The sequence below is a fragment of the Schistocerca nitens genome, chromosome 2 (assembly GCF_023898315.1).
Source record: "Schistocerca nitens isolate TAMUIC-IGC-003100 chromosome 2, iqSchNite1.1, whole genome shotgun sequence".
Lineage (NCBI taxonomy): Eukaryota > Metazoa > Arthropoda > Insecta > Orthoptera > Acrididae > Schistocerca > Schistocerca nitens.
Window position 1 is genome coordinate 329,575,856 of NC_064615.1, and position 21,035 is coordinate 329,596,890.

At 39.1% G+C, this 21,035-nt stretch overlaps 1 protein-coding gene across 1 annotated transcript in view; it reads right to left on the reverse strand.

Moving 5' to 3' along the window:
- Nucleotides 1–1,365: 1,365 nt before the first annotated feature.
- Nucleotides 1,366–21,035, reverse strand: part of LOC126236127 (insulin receptor substrate 1) — a 208,489-nt gene continuing 188,819 nt past the window's right edge. Inside the window, exons 20-21 of the mRNA XM_049945202.1 lie at nt 18,331–18,605; nt 1,366–7,037 (exon numbers count right to left, since the gene is read on the reverse strand). Of these exons, the coding sequence (XP_049801159.1) occupies nt 5,755–7,037; nt 18,331–18,605 (1,558 nt within the window). The 3' untranslated portion in view covers nt 1,366–5,754. The remainder of the gene's footprint in view (nt 7,038–18,330; nt 18,606–21,035) is intronic.

A 21,035-nucleotide genomic window follows, 5' to 3' on the forward strand; every position in this document is an offset into this window, starting at 1 on the left:
CCCAATTCTATTCAGTACCTCCTCATTAGTTATGTGATCTACCCACCTAATCTTGAGCTTTCTTCTGTAGCACCACATTTCGAAAGCTTCTATTCTCTTCTTGTCTAAACTATTTATCGTCCATATTTCACTTCCATACACAGCTGCACTCCGTACAAATAGTTTCAGAAAAGACTTCCACACACTTAAATCTATACTCAGTGTTAAAAAAATTTCTCTTCTTCAAAAACACTTTTCTTTCCATTGCCAATCTACATTTTGTATCCTGTCTACTTTGACCATTATCAGTTATTTTGGTCCCCAAATAGCAAAACTCATCTACTTTTTTACTAATTTGGGAGCTATTTTCATTGTCACATCAAAGTTTGTAATATAAGATATAAACAGTCAGTTTATGATTATCGGCCTAAACCAATCCCAGCCTTGAGGAAATTAGAGGTCAAAAATTCAATAACTATCAGCTACAAATATTAGTAAACTTCCATCCTCCGATTTATAACATTTTTATATGTCAAAATTACAAATTCATGATCTCACCTAAAAATCTCTCATTTTAGCCGGCCGAAGTGGCCGTGCGGTTCTAGGCGCTGCAGTCTGGAACCGCGAGACCGCTACGGTCGCAGGTTCAAATCCTGCCTCGGGCATGGATGCGTGTGATGTCCTTAGGTTTAACTAGTTCTAAGTTCTAGGGGACTAATGACCTCAGAAGTTGAGTCCCATAGTGCTCCAAGCCATTTGAACCACTTGAATCTCTAATTTCGTTTTATTAAAAAAAAAAAAAAAAAAAAAAAAAACCACTGCAAATTTTGCAAAATTTTCCTGTCCCTACATATCCTGCAAAAGTTATTTTTGTCTTTTTAATTTTTGCGCATCAGTGTATGTTATGTTAATTTACCTAGCTTGTCCAGTTTTGTGTAGAGTGTATTTGAAATCATCACTGCAGCATAGATAATTAAGACAAGATCTGTGCAGTCATAGTGTTCCACAAATGACATCATCTGTGCATAGTCCTATAGACAAGACAGCATAAGAAGATCCCTGACAGCTCGGTTGCCAGCTTTCAACTGTGAAGTGCTAATGACTACAGCCGAAAACAGAAGCAATCTACAGAGCTGTAACAACACTGAGATGATGCCACAGAGACATTTACAAAATAGAATTACATTATTGGTTGAGGCAGGCCTGAAAAACTGCTGCATCCAGCCCACTGCAACTGTCAGGGATCAACTTCACGCCAATTCAACTAGAATATGTTGATCTGTTACACTTATTAAAATTGCAAATTAAAATGTGAGCATCTGAATTTTAAACAAATTATTACAACAGGAAGTTATTGGAGCATGGAATGGAAGAAAAATAAAAGGAAATGTGTCTCATACTTTTATTCAAGTAGTGGTACGGATCTGTACAACTCAAAAAATATACATAAAAATAGGAATAACATGAACAGTTCTATTTCATATAATGAAATAAAGGTAAAATCAACAAACTGTATACAATAAAACATCTGTTACTCACAGAATCCTACAATGTAAGACATGGTAGTTTAGTGCCTCTGGGCAACTGGCAGTGGTAACAGTGTGGGCTGCACATGTAATTATAAGATTTTCGATTTTGTGTTGCCACGCAGCAGCATGTCATATAAGACACAATAGTTTTAAAATGGTAGAATTTGGTGTTAACATTAACTATGGTGTCAGCACTCACACTAGTATAAATCAGTAATAAAACTTCTGTAATAGTACTTCACACAACAGAGTTATATGTAGCACAGTCATGAGAGAAGCCAATGTTTTCACCCCTGAATCATCTGTAGTGAGTGTGCAGACACCAAGCTTTAGTGTGTAACAACATTTCATTACACAATCATAAAGTTATTTATTTATTGCAGTATGACTCCCTGAGTTCAAGCTACAGCCTCTTACGCATGTAGCAAAAAGTATAGCTACCCAACATGAAAGATTTTGTCAATCTTCCAATCACTAGTATAAACTATGCTTTGATAAGAGCTAGGGAAGCAGCTAGCAAGGAACTTGAAAATTTCTTCCAATTCACTAATCTGGGAAGCTTCTTCTAGCTATTTTTACTTCAAGCAAGAGCCAGGTAATTATTTATTCTAAAATCTTTACAATCATAAGCACTGTTCCTTTGGATTAATCAGAGAGTGAAACTGCTATAAAGTATTGTAGTTACAAAAACTAATGAAATTCATCGATTGATGCAAAATAAATGTAACTTAAGATATCTTCTAATAGGATTACATCATATGCCAGTAACAGTGGTGAGATGACTCTTGAAAGATGTAAAACTATGCATTTGGCTACACGTAAATATGGGGCAAAGCTCTCCCCTCACTTAAGTGTGAACATTATTAATCAATAATTACAGCAATCCTCAAGATGTTCATGTTAATAATAGAAGTCATAAATTTAAATTAATCACAAACATATTCTTAAACTGTTTGTTAAAACAACTGTGCCCCTTTCTGCTGAGTGACAGTGACAATATGAAAATTCTTGTTACAATGTGCAGTCCACTCATTTTGAAAAATGCAAGAACTTAAAAGTAGGTTGATTACCTCACTCTGAAAATGATAACAATATGTTTGACCTCAGAGACAAAGGAAACACATTAATCCAATATCCAGTAATAAAACATGTCACACATATACATATATTCAAATTACATTTGTCGGCATATAGGAACTGTCTTTATTTCTGAGCACAAGTGTATGCGTGTATTTTGCATGTAAGTATGGTGATGCCATAATGATTACGTAAAAATGCTGGGTCTATACAATAATAAATACAACATAAAATGTTATCAAAACTCTCACAAAAATGGATAAAATGTCACGTAACTATCTCCTTTCTGTTCAACAAACAATAAATATAGTAGAGGAGGCTGGAGACATGGGGCAGTGTAGGAGGGGTCCCGCCCCCCCCAGAGACGTGCCAGCACGCCCCCATGCAACATGGGAAACTGACGGGACACACGCAGCCACGTCTGACGTGGCTTCTCCCCAGCAGAATGATAAGAGAACTGTGTTCTTCTGACATGTTGCCATTTGATGGCAACTTATTACAGTCATTCTCTGTCAGCAGTCTGTAGGGCCACTAAGAAACACACCACTGTCCATTTGAAGAGTATTTCATACTCTGTATACATACAACTACAGGTAGGCACACCCTGCAAGGTATATAAATAGTCCAGTAGAAGCAAAGTCTTTGAATGTGGTACAATTCAAAACAAAGCACCAGTCACCAAAACTGAAAGTATATATATATGGAAAAAATTTTCTTGCACTTGGTCTAGATTAGTAAATCAGCTGCACTCTTAGAGTAATGGATGCTCACTGCAGACCTGCTTCTTGATAGTAAAATATATTGTTATTTTACAACAAATCAAGTGTAAAGGGTGTAACAAAAAGTTACAAAAGGTGTGTTAAATTTAGTGCCCTTGCTACCCACTACATACACAGTGAAAGGAATGATTCCTTCTTGAATATTAAACTTTGAGGAAAATGACACACTCCTATCAGGAAACTGAAGTCCTGGAATCACAAAGGGACCAGCCCCTTGATCACTATGATTTTTAGGCCTATGCCTATGGAGTAACTGAAGGCACATTTTAGAAACTGAGTCAGCTTATGCATGAGCAAGAAATGAAAGCTATACTGCACCATGGTGCACCTGGCACCTGATATTACTCCCAACTACTTTCCAGAGAGCACTGAAGTCATTCAACTATCTGCACACTACAGATAGTCAAACACATCACACAGAAACAGTGATTTTTGCACTTGCAACAGTGCTGTATTAACAAGTATGGTCTTAATGGAAACTAGGAGGTATCAGGATTTCAATATCTATACTACTACGTGAAAATAGAATTTTGTTGAAAAGGTATTCACTGAACCAACCAACTGAGGCAGGCCATCAGCTGTAGCCAAAGCACACAGTAGCAAATGCTGGGAGTCACTACCCAGGCTGAATTATATTGGCACGTGGACAGTTAAAGCAATCAGTATGTCCATGTCCAACATTTCAGAGATACAACATTCTTACCTATCCTGGTCCATGAATCTATGTTTTCATTTCTCTGGCCTTTGATAAAAATATTATTACAGTGTTAACTGATTTGTGATTGAGAGGCCCAAGGTTCAATGTTTAGAGACAACAGATTTTAAACAAAACAAATTCTTGAAAATACAGTAAAAATTATAACTTGTTAATTATTAAAGGTTAATTTCAGAAATGATGTGCTGCTTGTGAACAATGTGCATGAAAAAAAAGTTGTTAAGGCTAAATATTTGGTAAACACAAAGGAAATCAGTTTTCTTACACAAAGGCATTTTCATGCCATTGAAAAACCTCATCAGTCAGACAACTAAATAGTTATGAATAAAGGACATATTTAAATTATAAGCAATTGTAATCAGTCAGTTCTGAATTTCCCATGAGGGGGGGAAAAAATACTGCTGTTTCACACCTACGAGTGAAGCATACCAATATGTATTTATGTAACTAGCTATGTGAAACAGCAACGAAAAAGGCGACAGACAAGAAAGAGGTTCACAAACATCACACATATTCTCAACATCATTACTTTGCACTTATGCTTCAAACAGTTTTGTGTACAAAATCAAATAATCTAGTTTTTTTGGATCCTTTTAGTTGATCATTTGAACTTCAGCACTGGATTTTAAGATTTATTTACTACAGATCTCCCATTTCATGCTGTTCCATGGATGTGAAAAGCTTTCTGCAACATGTTATGGTGATAATTCACAGAACATATTTCTTTCTTGCTCTCGTTTTTTCCTTAAAAAAAGGGGGAGAAGAAGAAATACAAGTGCTTCTCACTTCATAGTTGGGTCACTAAATAGGTAACCACAAAAGACTGTTATGGGACAGCTTTGGAATGAGACATAAAAAATATTGTAAAGAAAAAATTTTTAAATTTTTGTGAAAACATGTTCAACTCATGGTACTTGATATTCTGATAACATGTTACATACTGACGATCATACACATTTTTTCCATACATAGCACATGTAAACCATTTCTAATAAAATGCTAAAAATGTACTAAGTACTTGTTCCTAAATATCAAATGTACAGTGGAAATTTTTAAAACAAAATCCCTCATACACTTGGAGGCTAAATCTGAGCCAGCTGCCTTTCCATTAGAATGTCTCTATGGTGTGTACCAATTAGGTATGCACTTGTTCTAGGAATAAACTTAAAAGCAAATATAGGTTCAGATAATGACACAAGTATATGTATCCACAAAGATATGTTGCTGCCAAATTTATACTTCTCAGACAAATACCCACTGGTGGACTTTACGGAAGTGGGCATACAAGATAGGCCTACCTTAATTCATAAAGGGCATAAGATCCTGAGTGGTGGGTAAGGAGCTCTGTAGCGTGTGCCACTTTTCCTAATGATACTTGAGTAGTTCTTACTTAGTATACATTTCAGGCATTGCTGCAGCAAATTAATACTAAAGCATTATTTTCAGCAGCAAGCCATACAAACAGCTACCGTCTTCATGCTTTCAGTACCAAAGCTAGATAAAAAATTAATAGACAGCCTCAAAGCTAGCAAGATGCACAATTCAAAGTTCACCTAGGATGCATTACCACCCCAATAACTGGCAATGCTTATTCATTTTGCTACAATTACAATATGAAAAAACAGGTGTATAGTAAACAGTCTCACAGTCAAATTGCAAATCAATAAGACAGCAGTCACTCAGTCCTGTGAGAGAAGTCAATCTGAGCATAAGAACTGCCATCATACAGCTGTTCTCCTCGAAGCTGAGTGCGCTGTGATCTCTCACTGGGCCTGTCCTCCAAATCGAGTGATACGTAGTGTAGCTGCTGGTCAGCTGATGCTGTACTAGAAGTAGAGCCTGACCGTATTAAGGGATTAGCTTGTCGATGTGCACTGGTAGTAGGACCATTCAATACGTCCGTCTGAGTCTTCAGTGACTTACGCTGCCCCACATCAACTGGCCTTCCAGGACCTTTTTGCTGAATTGAAGACTCACGGTGAATACTGACTGAGTTCTCTGGAGTTTGTTCTGTTGCAGTACATTCCGGGGCCACTATATTTATGTTATTTGTATGTTCAGGAACAATGGCCTCCAAAGGCAGACTCAAATTCTCTGTCAGTTCAGTCGTCACAGAGTTTACATTAGGATTTTCCTCTGATCCTAAACAGCCTGCATCATTGCAGGCTGATGTATCTCCAGCACTATGTTCTGACTGATCAACTTCCTTCCTTTCGTCAGAAGTTAGGCAGTCATTATGTTCCCTTACATGGCTGGGTCTCCCTTCTTCCTGAACTTCTCCTACAGATTCCATTAAGATTTCTGAACTGCTATCAGATTTGGATGATTGTGCAAACCTTGAAGATGTACAGTTCAACTCTTCAGGATTCTCGCATAGAAGCGAAGGTGCAGTTTCGTTGGAAAATGACATCACAGGCCGAGAATTTATTTCTTCTCTTTGCTGGCTCCGTAACATATTACGTTGTTTTTGATCGTCTGTTGTGCTCATACCTGATGCATTGTTTTGATCACTTTCAGTTCTACCCACGTTTTGGAGTTCACTCCTTGTGGAGTAGTTAACACTTTCCTGCTGGCGGCCACACGCTTGAAGTTCACACGACTTCATTTGTCCTGCGTCAATACTCGATAACTGTTTCTCTGTGAAATTGGTCAGTCTGACACTTCTTGCTGTGGGTGCTGTTGAGCCTTGAGGCTTTGCAGGTGGAACCGGAGGCTTGTCCCTACAGTCATATATCTGCTCAGATGAACTTGCTCTCTCACTGCGTGTTTCAAACTTTGGAATATTCTCTCCTGGTCCCCAAGAGCCCCGAGCTCTGATGACACGGGGAGCCAGACTGGGTCCACTCTCCATGGGCTGCGGAAGGTCCACAAGCTCTGAGAAAGGACGACGTGGTGGACTGCAGTTGGCATAATCAGCATTTACAGGTGTTGGCTGCTCTGAGGATCCTGATCCAGAACCTGTTTCCAAAACAAAATGCAAATTAAATAAAGGCTTCTCCTACAGAATGTCAACTGAACTTAGTATGGTATGAAGCAAAGGGATGCACATAAATAAAATAGAAAGAAACATTCCACATGGAATCTTTGTTTTAGAGATTGCTATTGAAAATAAGTGAAAATGATTACATTGTACACTGAGCATAGGGAAATAATTTCAGTGTCTCAGTGATGTTTCTTGCTACCACTGTCAGAATGATCTTTTTGCCCTTCTTTATTGTAAGCACTAAGTCTTACTACCGAACTGCACCATTACACCATTGAAAGGTTCAGAGAATCCATAAATTAGGTTAAAATTTTAAAATAACTGTTACATGTTCAACAGCATTACATAATTTAACATAATGATACAAAGGTGCATCCCAGCAAGGAGAGTACAATTCACAACATGAAAACTCAAGATCAGAACATGCAGTTTACTCTAAGTCTACCACCTCTATGGAGGAGTCAAACTCCTATCACATAACCATATGCGAAAGTGAGTTCACAAAATGTTAATATATGCAGCAATGGTGGGGGCGACATTTCCACACTGTGGATATTATCTGATTTCCACGGAATTGAAATTGGGACTAGAGAATCCACAATAACATCCCCATCTTTCCCCTTTTCGTGTCCTTTCTTCTCCTGTCATTTTCCACCCAATTCAAATTCTGTAATGACACTTTATCCTCCCTCCTTTTGCCCACTACTACTGGGATGTTAAGTTTTAGAGTAATTTATACTTGTTTAAAGGAATGCTGCATTCTACAATGAACTGCTCTGAAATAGTTGACGAGCAAGATGTTTCTTACGGAATTTTTGCTGGATTTGCCAGCATATTCTAAAACAAATGAGATATAATATTTCAATGGTCCAATCCTTGCTGTCACCAGAGAAGAGGCAGTCACTTTGCCCTGCCAAACCAATGCAAAACAGAGACAACATCCCTATATGGTGGTTAAAAAAAAGCATGGGCAATGTATTAGGATATATATGTAGAAAAAGGGAAAAGCAACCACCCAACTATAGCATACTGATGTGTACTGCATACACACATACAACAGAAAACATGTTTCACTAGCTTTCAAGCTCTGGCTCTTCTTTTTAGCAAAAGTGCACATATTTACACATGCAATGACACAGGCACCCAAATGCAGACTCCCACTGCCACAGTGAGACTGATTATTGGTTATGCATTAGTGAGAGAAGTTGCATGGACTGAAGGGGGTGGGGAAGGATGCATGAGACAAGGAGGGGAATGTGGGGTAGTGTGGGGCAAATCTATTGACAGATGACTCAGTGGCTGCACAGGAAGACGAAAGGAGTTAGAAGTCCAAACCAGTCAACCAGCCAGGAGTGCACATCGCTGCTGCTGCGTGCTACACTCACTGGGCGGCCAAAGAGAGCTGTGCTGTGGCTGTGGAAAGGAGCAAATTGTCGTTTGTTGTTCTTACAATGCAAATGGATCGTTGTGTCCTCTGTGTCACAGCATGGGAAAGAAGACTGTGCAGAAGAAACCTTCTGTCATGAGGGGGCCCATCTGTCGCGCAACTCACTGAGTCTGCCAACTGGGCAAAGAAGAATCACGAAGACGAGTCATAGCCTGTCCTCCCTTTGTAAGTCAAGTGCAGAGGCGGGTGGATAGCACTGTTCGGTTTATGATGAGCTGCACCAAGAATGAGGTGGTCTACGAGTCTTGTCAATTCAGACTCGCTGACCTGCGTACTGGCAGCGAACATGGCTGATCACAGGGCGATCAAGAATGCTTTGGTCACCCATAACGTCGATGCGCGACCAGCACGCGAGAAGACGTCTTCCCCTGGAAGGCACTCCTGAGGGGGCTACCTTGAGGCTGCGATGAGGCAGTGGTCTGAGTAGGACCACGTTGCTGCCATCCAACGGTAGCCTGATGTTACACCAAGTCACCACTGACATGGTGCAGCAGAAGGCTCACAGTAGTGCACTGTGCTGCCAAACTGGACTGCTCTTATGATAACAACCTTTAGCTCTGAGGAAGTATAGATGAATGATACCCACTACTAACATAACATACCCTTGCATGATCTGCTGTAGGCAGCAAGTAATCCCCCTCCCCCGCTTCTTGACGAAACTGTTACCCTTTGTTTGCTTTTCATCTACTATCTATACCCTCGATGTGAACGCAACCGTGTTAGTGGGTAATTGTACCTAGATGCAGGGTTGACATACCAGTCCCACATCCCATGAAGTCCTTGATTATTAATTAACAAATAAAGAGGTGAGAGTAGAGGATCAGAGGGTAGGGTACAAAAGTGGTACAAAGGGGAGGGGGGGGGAGAGGGATGAGAGGATGAAGAGGGAGACAGGGAGAGGGAGAGAGAAAAAGGCAGAGGGGTGGTGAAAAGAGAGTGAGAAAGCTCTGCTGAAAGATATGGCTGAGCTTTTCAGGTCCACAGTGATACTGGGTGATCATAGGAGTGTGCTTGGTGGCTGGTTAAAATATTTGTCGGTATGAGCAGAGGAGATAGCACAGAACATCTGTTTACGGATGAGTTGGATAGGATACTATTTTCCAATAAAGGCTCTGATAAGGTTGTTGGTATATTTTGAAAACTCCTGCTTTCCACTGTATATGTGTCTTCCATGGGTGGCCAGGTTGTACGGAAGAAACTTTTTGACATGGAATGCGTGACACTTGTAGAAGGGGAGGTGTTGTCGGTGGTTGGTGTGACTGATGTGAACAGACATATTTATGGAGTAATTTGAGAGGTGGAGGTCAACTTCTAAGAAGGTGGCTCATTGAGTTGAGAAGGACGAGGTGAAGCACAATTGGGAGTAGGTGTTGAGGTTGTGGAAGAAAGAGCAAAGGATGTACTCGCCACAAGCCCAGACCATGAAAATGTCATCAATGAATCTGAACCAGATAAGGGGTTTTAGGCATTGACAGGATAGGAAGCATTCCTCCAGACAGCTCATAAATAAGCTGACACAGAATGGTGAGAGAACCCTTGACAGAACCATGGATTTGTTTACAGGTTTGAGCTTTGAAAGTGAAATAATTGTGGGTGTAGATGTGGTTGGCCAGGAGGATTAGGAAAGATGTGGTAGGTCTGCTATCAGAAGGACTTTGTAAAAGGTAGTGTTAAATGGCAACAAAGCCATTGGCATAGGTGATGTTGGTGTATAAGGACGTTACATCTGCAACGACCAACAAGCAGTCTGATGGTAATAGGACAGGAACTGTGGAAAGGTGGTGAAAAAGAGAGCAGTGTGTTAGATGTAGGATGGGAGGTTACAGACAGTGTTTTGGAGGTGTTTGTGGACAAAGGCAGAGCTTCATTCCATGGGAGCACTGCACACTGACACAATGGGATAATCAGTTGGGAGACCAGTGGGGTTGGATTTGTGGAGTATGGGGATTACGTAAAAAGTAAGAGTGTGGAGGAGGGAGGGGCTGGTGTAAAGAGAGAGATGGATACAAATGTCAGGTTTTGGGATGGACCTAAGGCCTTAACGAGCTGCTAGCAATCTTGTTGGATTTCTGTAATGTGATCACAGTCATAAGGTTTGTATGCAGAGGTATCGGAAAGTTGGCAGAGACCCTCAGCCACGTAGTCATTACAATTCATGACCACTGTGATGGAGCTTTTGTCTGCAGGTAGGATGATTAGGTCTGAACTGCCTTTAGGTTACGAACTTACCACCCTTCCTGTTGACAAAGGCTCCATCACAGTGGTCATGAATCTTGGTGCCCCAGGTGCAAGACCTATCCTGTACATCCATCCACCACCCCCTACCACAGTCTCCCCAATAAAAGGCAGGGCCTTGTATGAAGCAGCCATGCTACATACCACCTACACTGTGATTAGTATACAGCTTTCTATGTGGACATGATACGTAATCAACTGTCTTATTCGCATGAATCGCCACTACCACACTGGGATAAACTGAAAACTTGACAACCCGGTGCCAAACATGCAGTGCACCACAACGCAAACGACTTTCACAGCTACTTCACTGTGACTGTGCTTGTGGAATCCCCCTGGCCTAGACTGCTAATCTGTTTGCCACAGCCTCAATTTACCTTTTCGTTTCTGTCTTTGTCCACACCACCCCTTCCCCCATCCAGATTGTGTGCTGCCTTTTCCCACACTCCCCCCATACCCAGGCATTCTCTCCCTTTTCCCTTCTGTCTTTGTCCACACAACCCCTTCCCCTGTCCAGATTGTGTGCTGCCTTTTCCCACACTCCCCCCATACTCAGGCATATTCTCTTTCTCTCTCTCTCTCTCTCTCTCTCTCCCTCTCTGTTTTCCCACCTTCCTGTATCTTCTCTTCCCCCCCCCCCTCTTCATCTCTACCTTCCTCTCCTTCCCCCTTTATCCCTTTATACCTCTTTTAAGATATACCCTCTGAACCCCTTTCATCTTGTTGTGCAGACGTTGAGTCATCTGTTGAAAGACCTGCCCCACACTATCCCACTATGACCCTCCATGGCCCCTGCATCACTACATAACCCTTCCTTACCACTGTCCAGGCAACTGCTCTGAATAGTGTCTCGCCACGGCAGTGGGAATGTGTTTGGGTGTCAGTGTGGTTGTGTGTGTCACTGAGTGTACTTTTGCAATATAAAGAATCAGAGCACGAAAACTAGTAAAAACTGCTTTCTATTATGTGTGTCTATGCACCACATGATTGTGTCTATGCACCACACATCAGTCCACTATACGTGAGTGATTGCATTACCCTTCTTTTTACATACTGTTCCAGCCAGGAATTTCTGATATTACATTACAGTCTAAGATTGCTACGAATACGTTTTGCTGGCTGAATATGAAGGACTTCCATCTGACAGCTTATGGGGCAGGTGCCTTGTCTTTTTGTCTCTCGATAGGGACCAGTCTCCAGCTTCACATCAGTTCAGCACGATTCGGCAACGCATTTAATATGATGAAGGCCGTAGTTGGACCATTGAAATACTATGTGGTATTGATACCAGCAGCACTTCCCCCCCCCCCCCCCTCCTCCTCCTCCTCCTCCTCCTCCTCAGACACTATGCATGTGTTTCTTGACCTTGATAATGAATAAATCCACTGTCAGGCACTGTGACTGTTGTAAGAAAGTAAGTAGTTATTCCAGCAAAGGAGAGGTAGCTGAAAAAGGCAGTTACGAATTTTTAGTATTTAATTTGTCTATGGGCTACACACCAAGAAACTACAGATAAGTGGTTGCTACCTTCATTTTTATTCATTTACACAACAGATTTACAGATATGTTAAGTTACTGCTTACTTCCTTGGGAAAATTACAATATACAAGTAGTCACGAAGAAATACTTTAAATATGTCACTAGACACATTTACATTGTCTGCACAGATAAGGAAGGAGCTTTGTAACTTCTACTTCACTTCCTACTCCCCAAAGTTGGATTTTGCATGAAGAAACATTTTTTGACTAAATGAATTGCTCACAGACAAAAACGGGGGAAGTTGGTGAGTGTCAGTAATTCCATACTTCCATTTCTAAATTTAATTACTTGATTAATGTTAGTAAATTTGTACATAGCTGCACAATTTAAAAGTATCAACCAATAACAAATTTAATACACGATTTGCGAACAGATCAAAGCTTTAGTCACAATTAATAAAAATTTTACCAGAAAAAAATCACCATGAGCAAGACATAATTCAGATGGTAAGAGTATTACTGGAGGAGGAAATGTGGGCAGCCTTAAAGATGAAGATGGATAAGACCAAATACCTTGTACTGAGCAGAGAGGAAAACAATAAACCTTCAGACGTTAACAATGACAAAAATTCAAGCAGGAAATAGGTTGTCGAGGTTTGCACTTGGAAAGCCACTAAAGTCTCAGCTTCTATTGAGAACCACAAAGATTAATCTACAGGAGTGAGATATAACCTGTGGTCCTATAGAGAGCACAGACCTTCATCCCAAACCAAAAGACAGATATTTGAGAATGCTGTTCTGAGGCAGATTTTTGGACTAGTGAAGGACAGAGACGACGGGAGAAAAAGGAGGAACCATTAACTGCAGGAGTTGTACAAATTTCTACAAATTGGTGGATGTTGTGGGAGTGATTAAAGTGAGAAGACTGAAATAGTATGGGCACATAATGCATTGAGAATGCCAGATCAGGTAGCGGAGGAAGACGACGACAGAAGTAACAGATCAGGGGGAAGACCAAGGCAACAAATAAATGAATCAAATATTTCCTCGTATTTCCAGTTTTTCCAGTAAAGTTCGTAATATTTTCCCCTGATTTTGAAATTTTTATTTATGTTATAAAAACAATTAAAGTCTTCATTGTTTTCTAACTGAAAATAATTAAATCTGGTACAAAACTCACAAAAATTACGGCGGAACCTTTAACTCTGTCAATTTATATAGTTTACTTTTTATTTTATTCATTTTCAGTGCACTGATATAGATGGTAATTATAAGTAATTTAACACATTTATAAAATGTACATAATTTAAAATGAATTAACACAAAAACAAGCTAATGATTTGTAGTATGAACTAGTTCAAATTAAAATTTTAATATTTGGCAGATCAAATTATTGAGTATTTTTACATTGCTCATCAATCATTTAAAATCTTAGCTAAAAGTCTGGCTTTTTCATGCCAAATATTTTTTTAAAAATTTACTACAAATTTTTTCTCAAATCTTCTGATTCAGTTATTTTAACTTCTTTATCTCAACATACAGTCTCTTCTGACAATTCTGAACCCAACTTCTGGTAAGAATGAATTACAGACTTTGGAACATCAAAAGTTGCAACATATCTATTTGTTTCAGTTAGGTTGGAATCATATATTAATTGTTGAGCAATTAAAGTTTAATTTTTCACATTCTCAACCAAGCACTCGTAATTGACTGAAAAACGTCTTTCAATATTAACACTGCCATGAGATAAAATCATAACCATCTTTAACAATTTTATTAATGACTGTGGATAGGTGTGTGTAACAATTAATCCATTCCAAAAATGATCTACGTGTTTCTTAGCCTGCAAATAATTTTTGAGAATTAGTTATGCCGGAGATTGAGAACATAAACTGCTTAAATCTCAAATGATTTCATCAGGCACAGTACCACTGATACAATTACTTTCATTCAAAACAGTGAGTAGACTTTTCAGTCTCTCGCTGTTGACTTTGGGAAAATGTACCGTATTTACTCGAATCTAAGCCGCACTCGAATCTAAGCCGCACCTGAAAAATGAGACTCGAAATTCAAGGGGAGAGAAAAGTTTTAGGCCGCACCTCCAAATCGAAACAAAGTTGGTCCATTGTAATATGAAACACAAATTAGGTCGAATGAATGACAATACAGCTACAGTAGTTTGTTTCGAGTCGTATGCTTAGCAGTTAAGCTTTACCAGGTAGCCATTGCTATGCGTCAGGCGTTCCGTCTGTATTTATACGGGTACCCTTCCGTTTTCTCGTGCTTCGTCTGGTTTGTATTGATTGCTTATTTTTCTTTGAACTGATACGCGCTGTTTTCTTTGTTATAGGTATTTACGTCACTCTAAGCTGAAAATTCATTACTGTACTGTGACATGCATTGTTTGTCGCATTCTGATTGTGCGTGTTTACGGCCTGTCGCCGCTCGCGGCATGGCTTGCTTTTGTGCGCGCTACCGCCGCTTTTTTTCTTTTTTTAAAAAGAGAGAGAGAGAGAGGAATCGTCTTATTAGCGAAACAATGGCAAGAGACTGCTATTTGTTGTTACTTACACTGCTGCTTTCTTTGATAATGATCAACAATAACCAAATAATAGACTGCGTATGATAGAAGATGTTCTGAACGAGAGTTTAGCGAAGATTTTTCTCCGTTTGAGTATCTTTGCAGGCACCTCTTTAGTACATTACATTCTGCACAGAAATTAGAGTCCTCTTAGATTTAAAAATCTATTCAATTGCTGTGCTTAATTTCTGACTGTATCACTATTAGGCATAAGAATAATACGAATATAAACATGACACGATATGTATGTTCTTCCACGTTTGCTGTTTGTCTCACTCTAGTTTCGTTGTTTATTAGGCAGACAGGATTTAAATGAGGTAGCAGCAAACACGAAACAATACAAGGCAAAATGTTTACATTCTTATGGTGAAGAGAATACTGCATGTGATTCACAATTCATAAAAGTTCCTATTAGCAACCATCTCTTCTCACAGGTAGGAAAAAATTCAGAACGTAGAGTTGGCCATATTGACAAACATCCCAAACAGTCTTGCCAGTCGGATTTTCGTAGTACATTGAAATGCTGCTACATTCAAAGATGAACAATACGGAATTTGTATTTACTTCGTTGGATAATGTATGAAAATGCAGTGGTCAAAACTCGGGGCGGAGAAAAAACTCGTCTCCCACCTTTTTTTTCTTTAATTTATTTACTGATGCAGAGGATTTGGTGCCAGTATTTATCTTTGTGCCTACAAAACGTGCCTGTGTAGCACTACATATATTCGACGGCAGAAGTTAGTTGTTGCGGCACCCACCAAAATTTTTCAGAACTTCCGCTTGCTTTGCACTCGATTCTAAGCCGCAGGCGGTTTTTTGGATTACAAAAACCGGAAAAAAGTGCGGCTTAGATTCGAGTAAATACGGTACAAGACTTGGATCAAAACGTGAGACTGCTTTAGTAAGCTTAGTAAGAGTAACTGTGTCAATAATTTTTCTGTAAAAGCTATGAAAGCAGTTGTGACATCTTTTATAAACTGTAAGATCATTTGATAAGTGACTTTTTTTGTCTTTTTTAATTCTCTGATAGCTTTTTTAGTACCAAATCCTGTGTATTTGATTGTACAGAAGCAAATTTTTTATCAGTTAAGTCTATACTTGTTAAGAAATCAAAAGACTTCAGTAGGCCCTACATCTGCTTTGATAAATCTTCACAGTATATTTTGAATGACTGTCACAAAAGACCTATGCAGAATTGGTGCCACAGAAGTATAATTTTAATATTCTTGTGCAACTGTCCATATTAAGTATCACTGAATCATTAATTTGTTTCACAGACTGCACTCAGATTTCAGATTGCTGAAAAATTTATGATTAATATTTGGTCCATTCATTGAGATTTGAAAATTTTTATTAAGGCCTATAAGAGGTAGAAGCGTGTACAATGAAGCAAAGCAGATGTTAAGTATCATGTACAAACTCCCGCCCCCATTACTCCAAAATCTGATCAAGTGACTCATCAAATCTTATAATAAAATGATTAGAGAAAGTAGTACGATTCCCTCAGTCTATCTTTATAATATGGCACAATACCATAAAGCATTAAGCACGCAATTTCAGTTTGCTGCAGTTCCATTCTTCTGGTTATTTCACTATTGTTGAACATTTTTTTTAAATAACTCTACATCACTTCCAGCTGACCACATTGACTTGTGAGTCATCAGTGTTTGAATACACCAAAGTATTGATAGGTGAGTTCAAAAACTTTAAGAGGAGTGGTATTTTTGTAGACTGTAAATTTGCTAAAATGTTTTAATACTTTGGCATGGCTTTTGACAGCTGTTATACCCATATTACTTAAAGCAAACTTAACATTGTAAAGCTTGCATTTTGCACTCTTAGAATACTTTCTAATTTCTTCTATCCAAAACTTAAAATCTGGCTCAATCAACCAATAACTTTGAAAATGTTCTGTCATGCTGAATGCAATAGCCATACTGTTACAGTTTTTACCTGACAATACAAACTACAGTACAAATGACTCATGGAAGTAACAAAGATTTATGAAAGTGCATTACTGGATAAGATGCTAGAAATTAGAGCACATATAGAGGCATATAGACGGTTGCTTTTCTCTCACTCTATCCGTGAGTGGAACAGGAAAGGAAATGTCTAGTTGTGGTACAAGGCATCCTCCACCATGCACCATACGGTGGCTTGCGGAGTATGTATGTAGATGTAGAAGTAGATGGAGACGGTCCTTCTCAGAAAATGCACTTATTTGCAATACAAAATATGAAATTAAACTAGTGGGTCTATAATGTCCTGAAGCCTATGGCAGTTCATAAATGTGCAGCTTGCTGAACCAATATATTGTACACAAAAGATAAAGTAATGGACATTTTACACACAGTTTAATAGGATTCCCACTCCATATATTGATATTCACAGAAACCCTACCACTTCCATGCGGACAAATCAGAATACTTTGGTCAGAGTCCAATCGCAGTATTGTGACTAGTAAAAGAAGGAGAGGCTAAGATTCAAATCTTTAGTTATAAAACCCTGCTGGAAAAGTTTCCACTTGGCAGATTAATTAAAAGCAATCCTGAACGTCACAAACAACCATGCAATCTGGCTATGAAATAATTCACAACGGAGTACTTGCATAAAAAGTTCTCCATTTACTTGATGCATCAAATATGGATAAAATTCCAAGCTTTTGATGATTGCCACCATCATCGTCATCATTAGGGGATAAGTGTGACTATCATGAAACTGGCTATGCTCCCACTTTTATACCCTCAGGACTGGATTATGTCATGATGACATGGAAATTGTGTGTACTTTGGAGGCACCCTTTATGTCAACAGATTTTGTTTACGTGTTCACTTGCAACAGCATCCCTTACATAAGGTGGCAAATTGCAAGAAATCTTCCTCTGTGCTCTTCCTTCATGAAGTGCATGCTTCCATGCACTGCTACATGAATAGCCAGTTTTGTCTGAACAAACAAGGATATTTGCTCACACAATGGATTACTGATCAGAAAAGCAGTTAAAATTAGACTTTGTGATTACAACTCCAATATACATGCCAGGTATGTGCTTAGCAATGGATGGAAGTGTGTATTTAACAAAGAAAGAACACAGAGGAAAACTTCTCGAAGTTTACCGCCTGAAGCAAAGGATGATGATCGCAAACAAAATTTATTGACGTACAGGATGCCACCTCAGTATGCACCATTTCCGAGTTGTCATTATGTAAATGAGTCAGTCACATGCTGTCCTCTGGGTATAAATGTGGGAGTGCCACCGGTTTCATGCCAGTCAGACTTAGCCCCTGATGATCACGATAGAGTCAATAACTGAAAGCTTGGGTTTTATCTGAATCTGACACGGCAAGAACACTGAGCACTTTTCATGCAAACATTCATTTACTTGTCATCAAAGCTTCAATTGTGTGTAATTCTTTACCATCATTCACATGTATAACAATAAACCAATATACAATTTCATCTTTCTCACATGAAGGAGTGAGTCAACAGTATCCCCATGCAAGGAGGTTCAACTGTACTGTGAAACATACCTGATGCCGAACTATCCGAAGGCGGTGACTGAGCTGATAGCCGTAGACATCCACCAGTTGCATCCACAGCACACTTCCGATCTGGCTCCTTCTCGGCATCGTCTTCTCCGGGAAAGGGTCGACTTGAAGGACTTCCAGGACTAAATGGAAAGACTGAGCCAGAGGGAGTGGGCACGTCTGCTACTACATGAGGTACACGTCGCTGCCGGCGCAGTGATGAAAATGGACTCGATCCAGGTGATGGTGATAGCTGCAATGCTTTGGGTGGTGTGCACCTGCAATTGACATGGATATTCAATGTATGTTGTTTTACTGACTCATAACCTACAGCTATACAGACAAAACAGTTCACAAAAATTCTGCATACAGAAACATAATATAAAGTAAAAAGTTATAGAAAATGTTCACTTTGCAATGTCATGTACACTGTAATTAAATTTCATTGCAGATTAAAACTGATCAGAAGGTGAGATGCAGATGCACGAGGGAATCATACTGACTGATCTTCTTCGATTTTTTTTGTACCTCTAGGGTTTTAAGGTCAGTGCCAAGACATTAATTTCCTAAGGCAGTTCAATGCACCTCTCAAACCTCTCGAAAAAATTTTCTTTGAACAGCTCTAAGCACAGTTAAGTATAAAATAATTCAAGCTATTAACAGAGGCGACTATAGCAATGGGCATCAAGCTTTACTCTTGTAATCGTGAGGTCACTGGTTTGATTCTTGGTAGACACACTTGCTTTGCATTTTATAATGACATGTTAAAATAGCAAAAAATGGATCACTTCCAAATAAAGATGTCTTTTTAATAATAAATGACATGAAAATACAAGTAGTCATCATAAATTAAAATTTCATTCAAAAATTCTGTATGTATTATTGTTAAATTAAAAAAAATATTTATACATAATTAACAATTGTTTTAATTTTATGTTTGTATTTATTTGTAATTGCTAAAAATTAGAAAGTACCTTATTTTCTATATAATGCTTTATACCAGATTTTAATTTATTATGAACTCACATATTAATGTGATTAGTAATTAAAAAATAAAATATTAATTTTATGAATTAAAATAAAAGTTTGAAAAAACTGTGTTTACGAGAATCGAATTGGGTTTAAGTCCCAGTATGGTATATAGTTTTGAATAAGTAAAGCAGATATATATTTCAATTTGAGAATCTTTAACAGATATTAGGTCAACAGCAGAGTTAAGTACAAAATCCAAAGGAAGTTGTATCAGAAAGTTCCATCTGCTGCCAGTAAATAACCAATGCTTGTACATCACACCCAGTAATGTACCCATGAAAGTATACTTTCTAGGACACAGTCTGCACGACATAAATTTTAAAACTTGTACCTAGTACGGCACTCGATGCAACTTAGAATTATAAAAACTGAATGGAGTTACGTTGGTTTTCAATACAATGCATGGCAGAAATGCATGAAAGGCAAGGCAGGGCCACTTGTGAAAGCAGCTTTGTGGCCTACCAACTTAGCAGCAAAACCTGTGTGGCATTCTACATGTGCTGTCTGTCAAATGAGCTGTCTGTCTACATGAACTGCCACCACCAAACTGTGGCCAAGGGACAACAGGACCTGGTTGAGCATGCTGTCCAAGAAAATGGGCTCAGTTTCACCAATTGTTTCACGGCTTGTGCCATCTGGATTCTTCCCACCCACATACACTTTTTCAAATTATTCAGGTGAAAACTCTCCCTGCAACAAATCCTTCATTCTCAAAAGCTCTCTTGTGTCAACCTTTGCTAGTTCCTGTCCTCCCCCTGCCTCTATCCCCTCTTCCCTGCAAACGCTCCAACCCTATAAATGGCTTCTATCCTGTCAGTGCACCCGCACAGTTCCCCTTCTCTACTTTCCCTTTCACTCCCTTCCAAGACCAGACTCCAGGTGCTGCACCTCGTAGCCCCTATCCTATCCCCATCACATCCCTGTACACTCCCATAGGCAGCACTAGCATCATCCTACAACCCTACCCTGCTATCCCTAGTTAGTTATTAATCTACCCAATGAATCTTCGGCATTCTTCTGTAATACCACTTGTTAATAGCTTCTGTTTTTTTTTCCAGCCTGTACTGTTTATTTTCCAAGTATCACTTCCAATAAGGATACATTCAATATATCTAGAAAAGATTTTCTATCACTTATATTTACGTTCAGTGTTAACATATTTCTTCTTGCCAGTCTAAATTTTATATTCTCTTTACTTCTGCCACTATCAGTTATCTGAATGCCCAAATGACAAAACTCATCTGGTACTTTTCATGTTTCATTTCCTGATCTACAATGAAGAGCCAAAGAAACTGTTCCAGCTGCCTAATGTCGTGTAGGGAAATGTGAGCATGCCGAAATGCTGCAAAACGAATGTCTGTAGTAGTGCTGGAAGGAATTGACACCATGAATTCTGCAGGGCTGTCCATAAATCCATAAGAGTACAAGGGAGTGGAGATCTCTTCTGAACAGCACATTGTATGACATCCCAGATATGCTCAATAATGTTCATATCTGGGGAGTTTGGTGGGCAGTGGAATGTTTAAACTCTGAAGAGTGTTCATGGAGCCACTCTGTAGTAATTCTGGATGTGTGAGGTGTTGCACTGTACTGCTGTAATTGGCCAAGTCCGTCGGAATGCACAATGGACATGAATGGATGCAGGCGATCAAACAGGATACTTATGTACGTGTTAC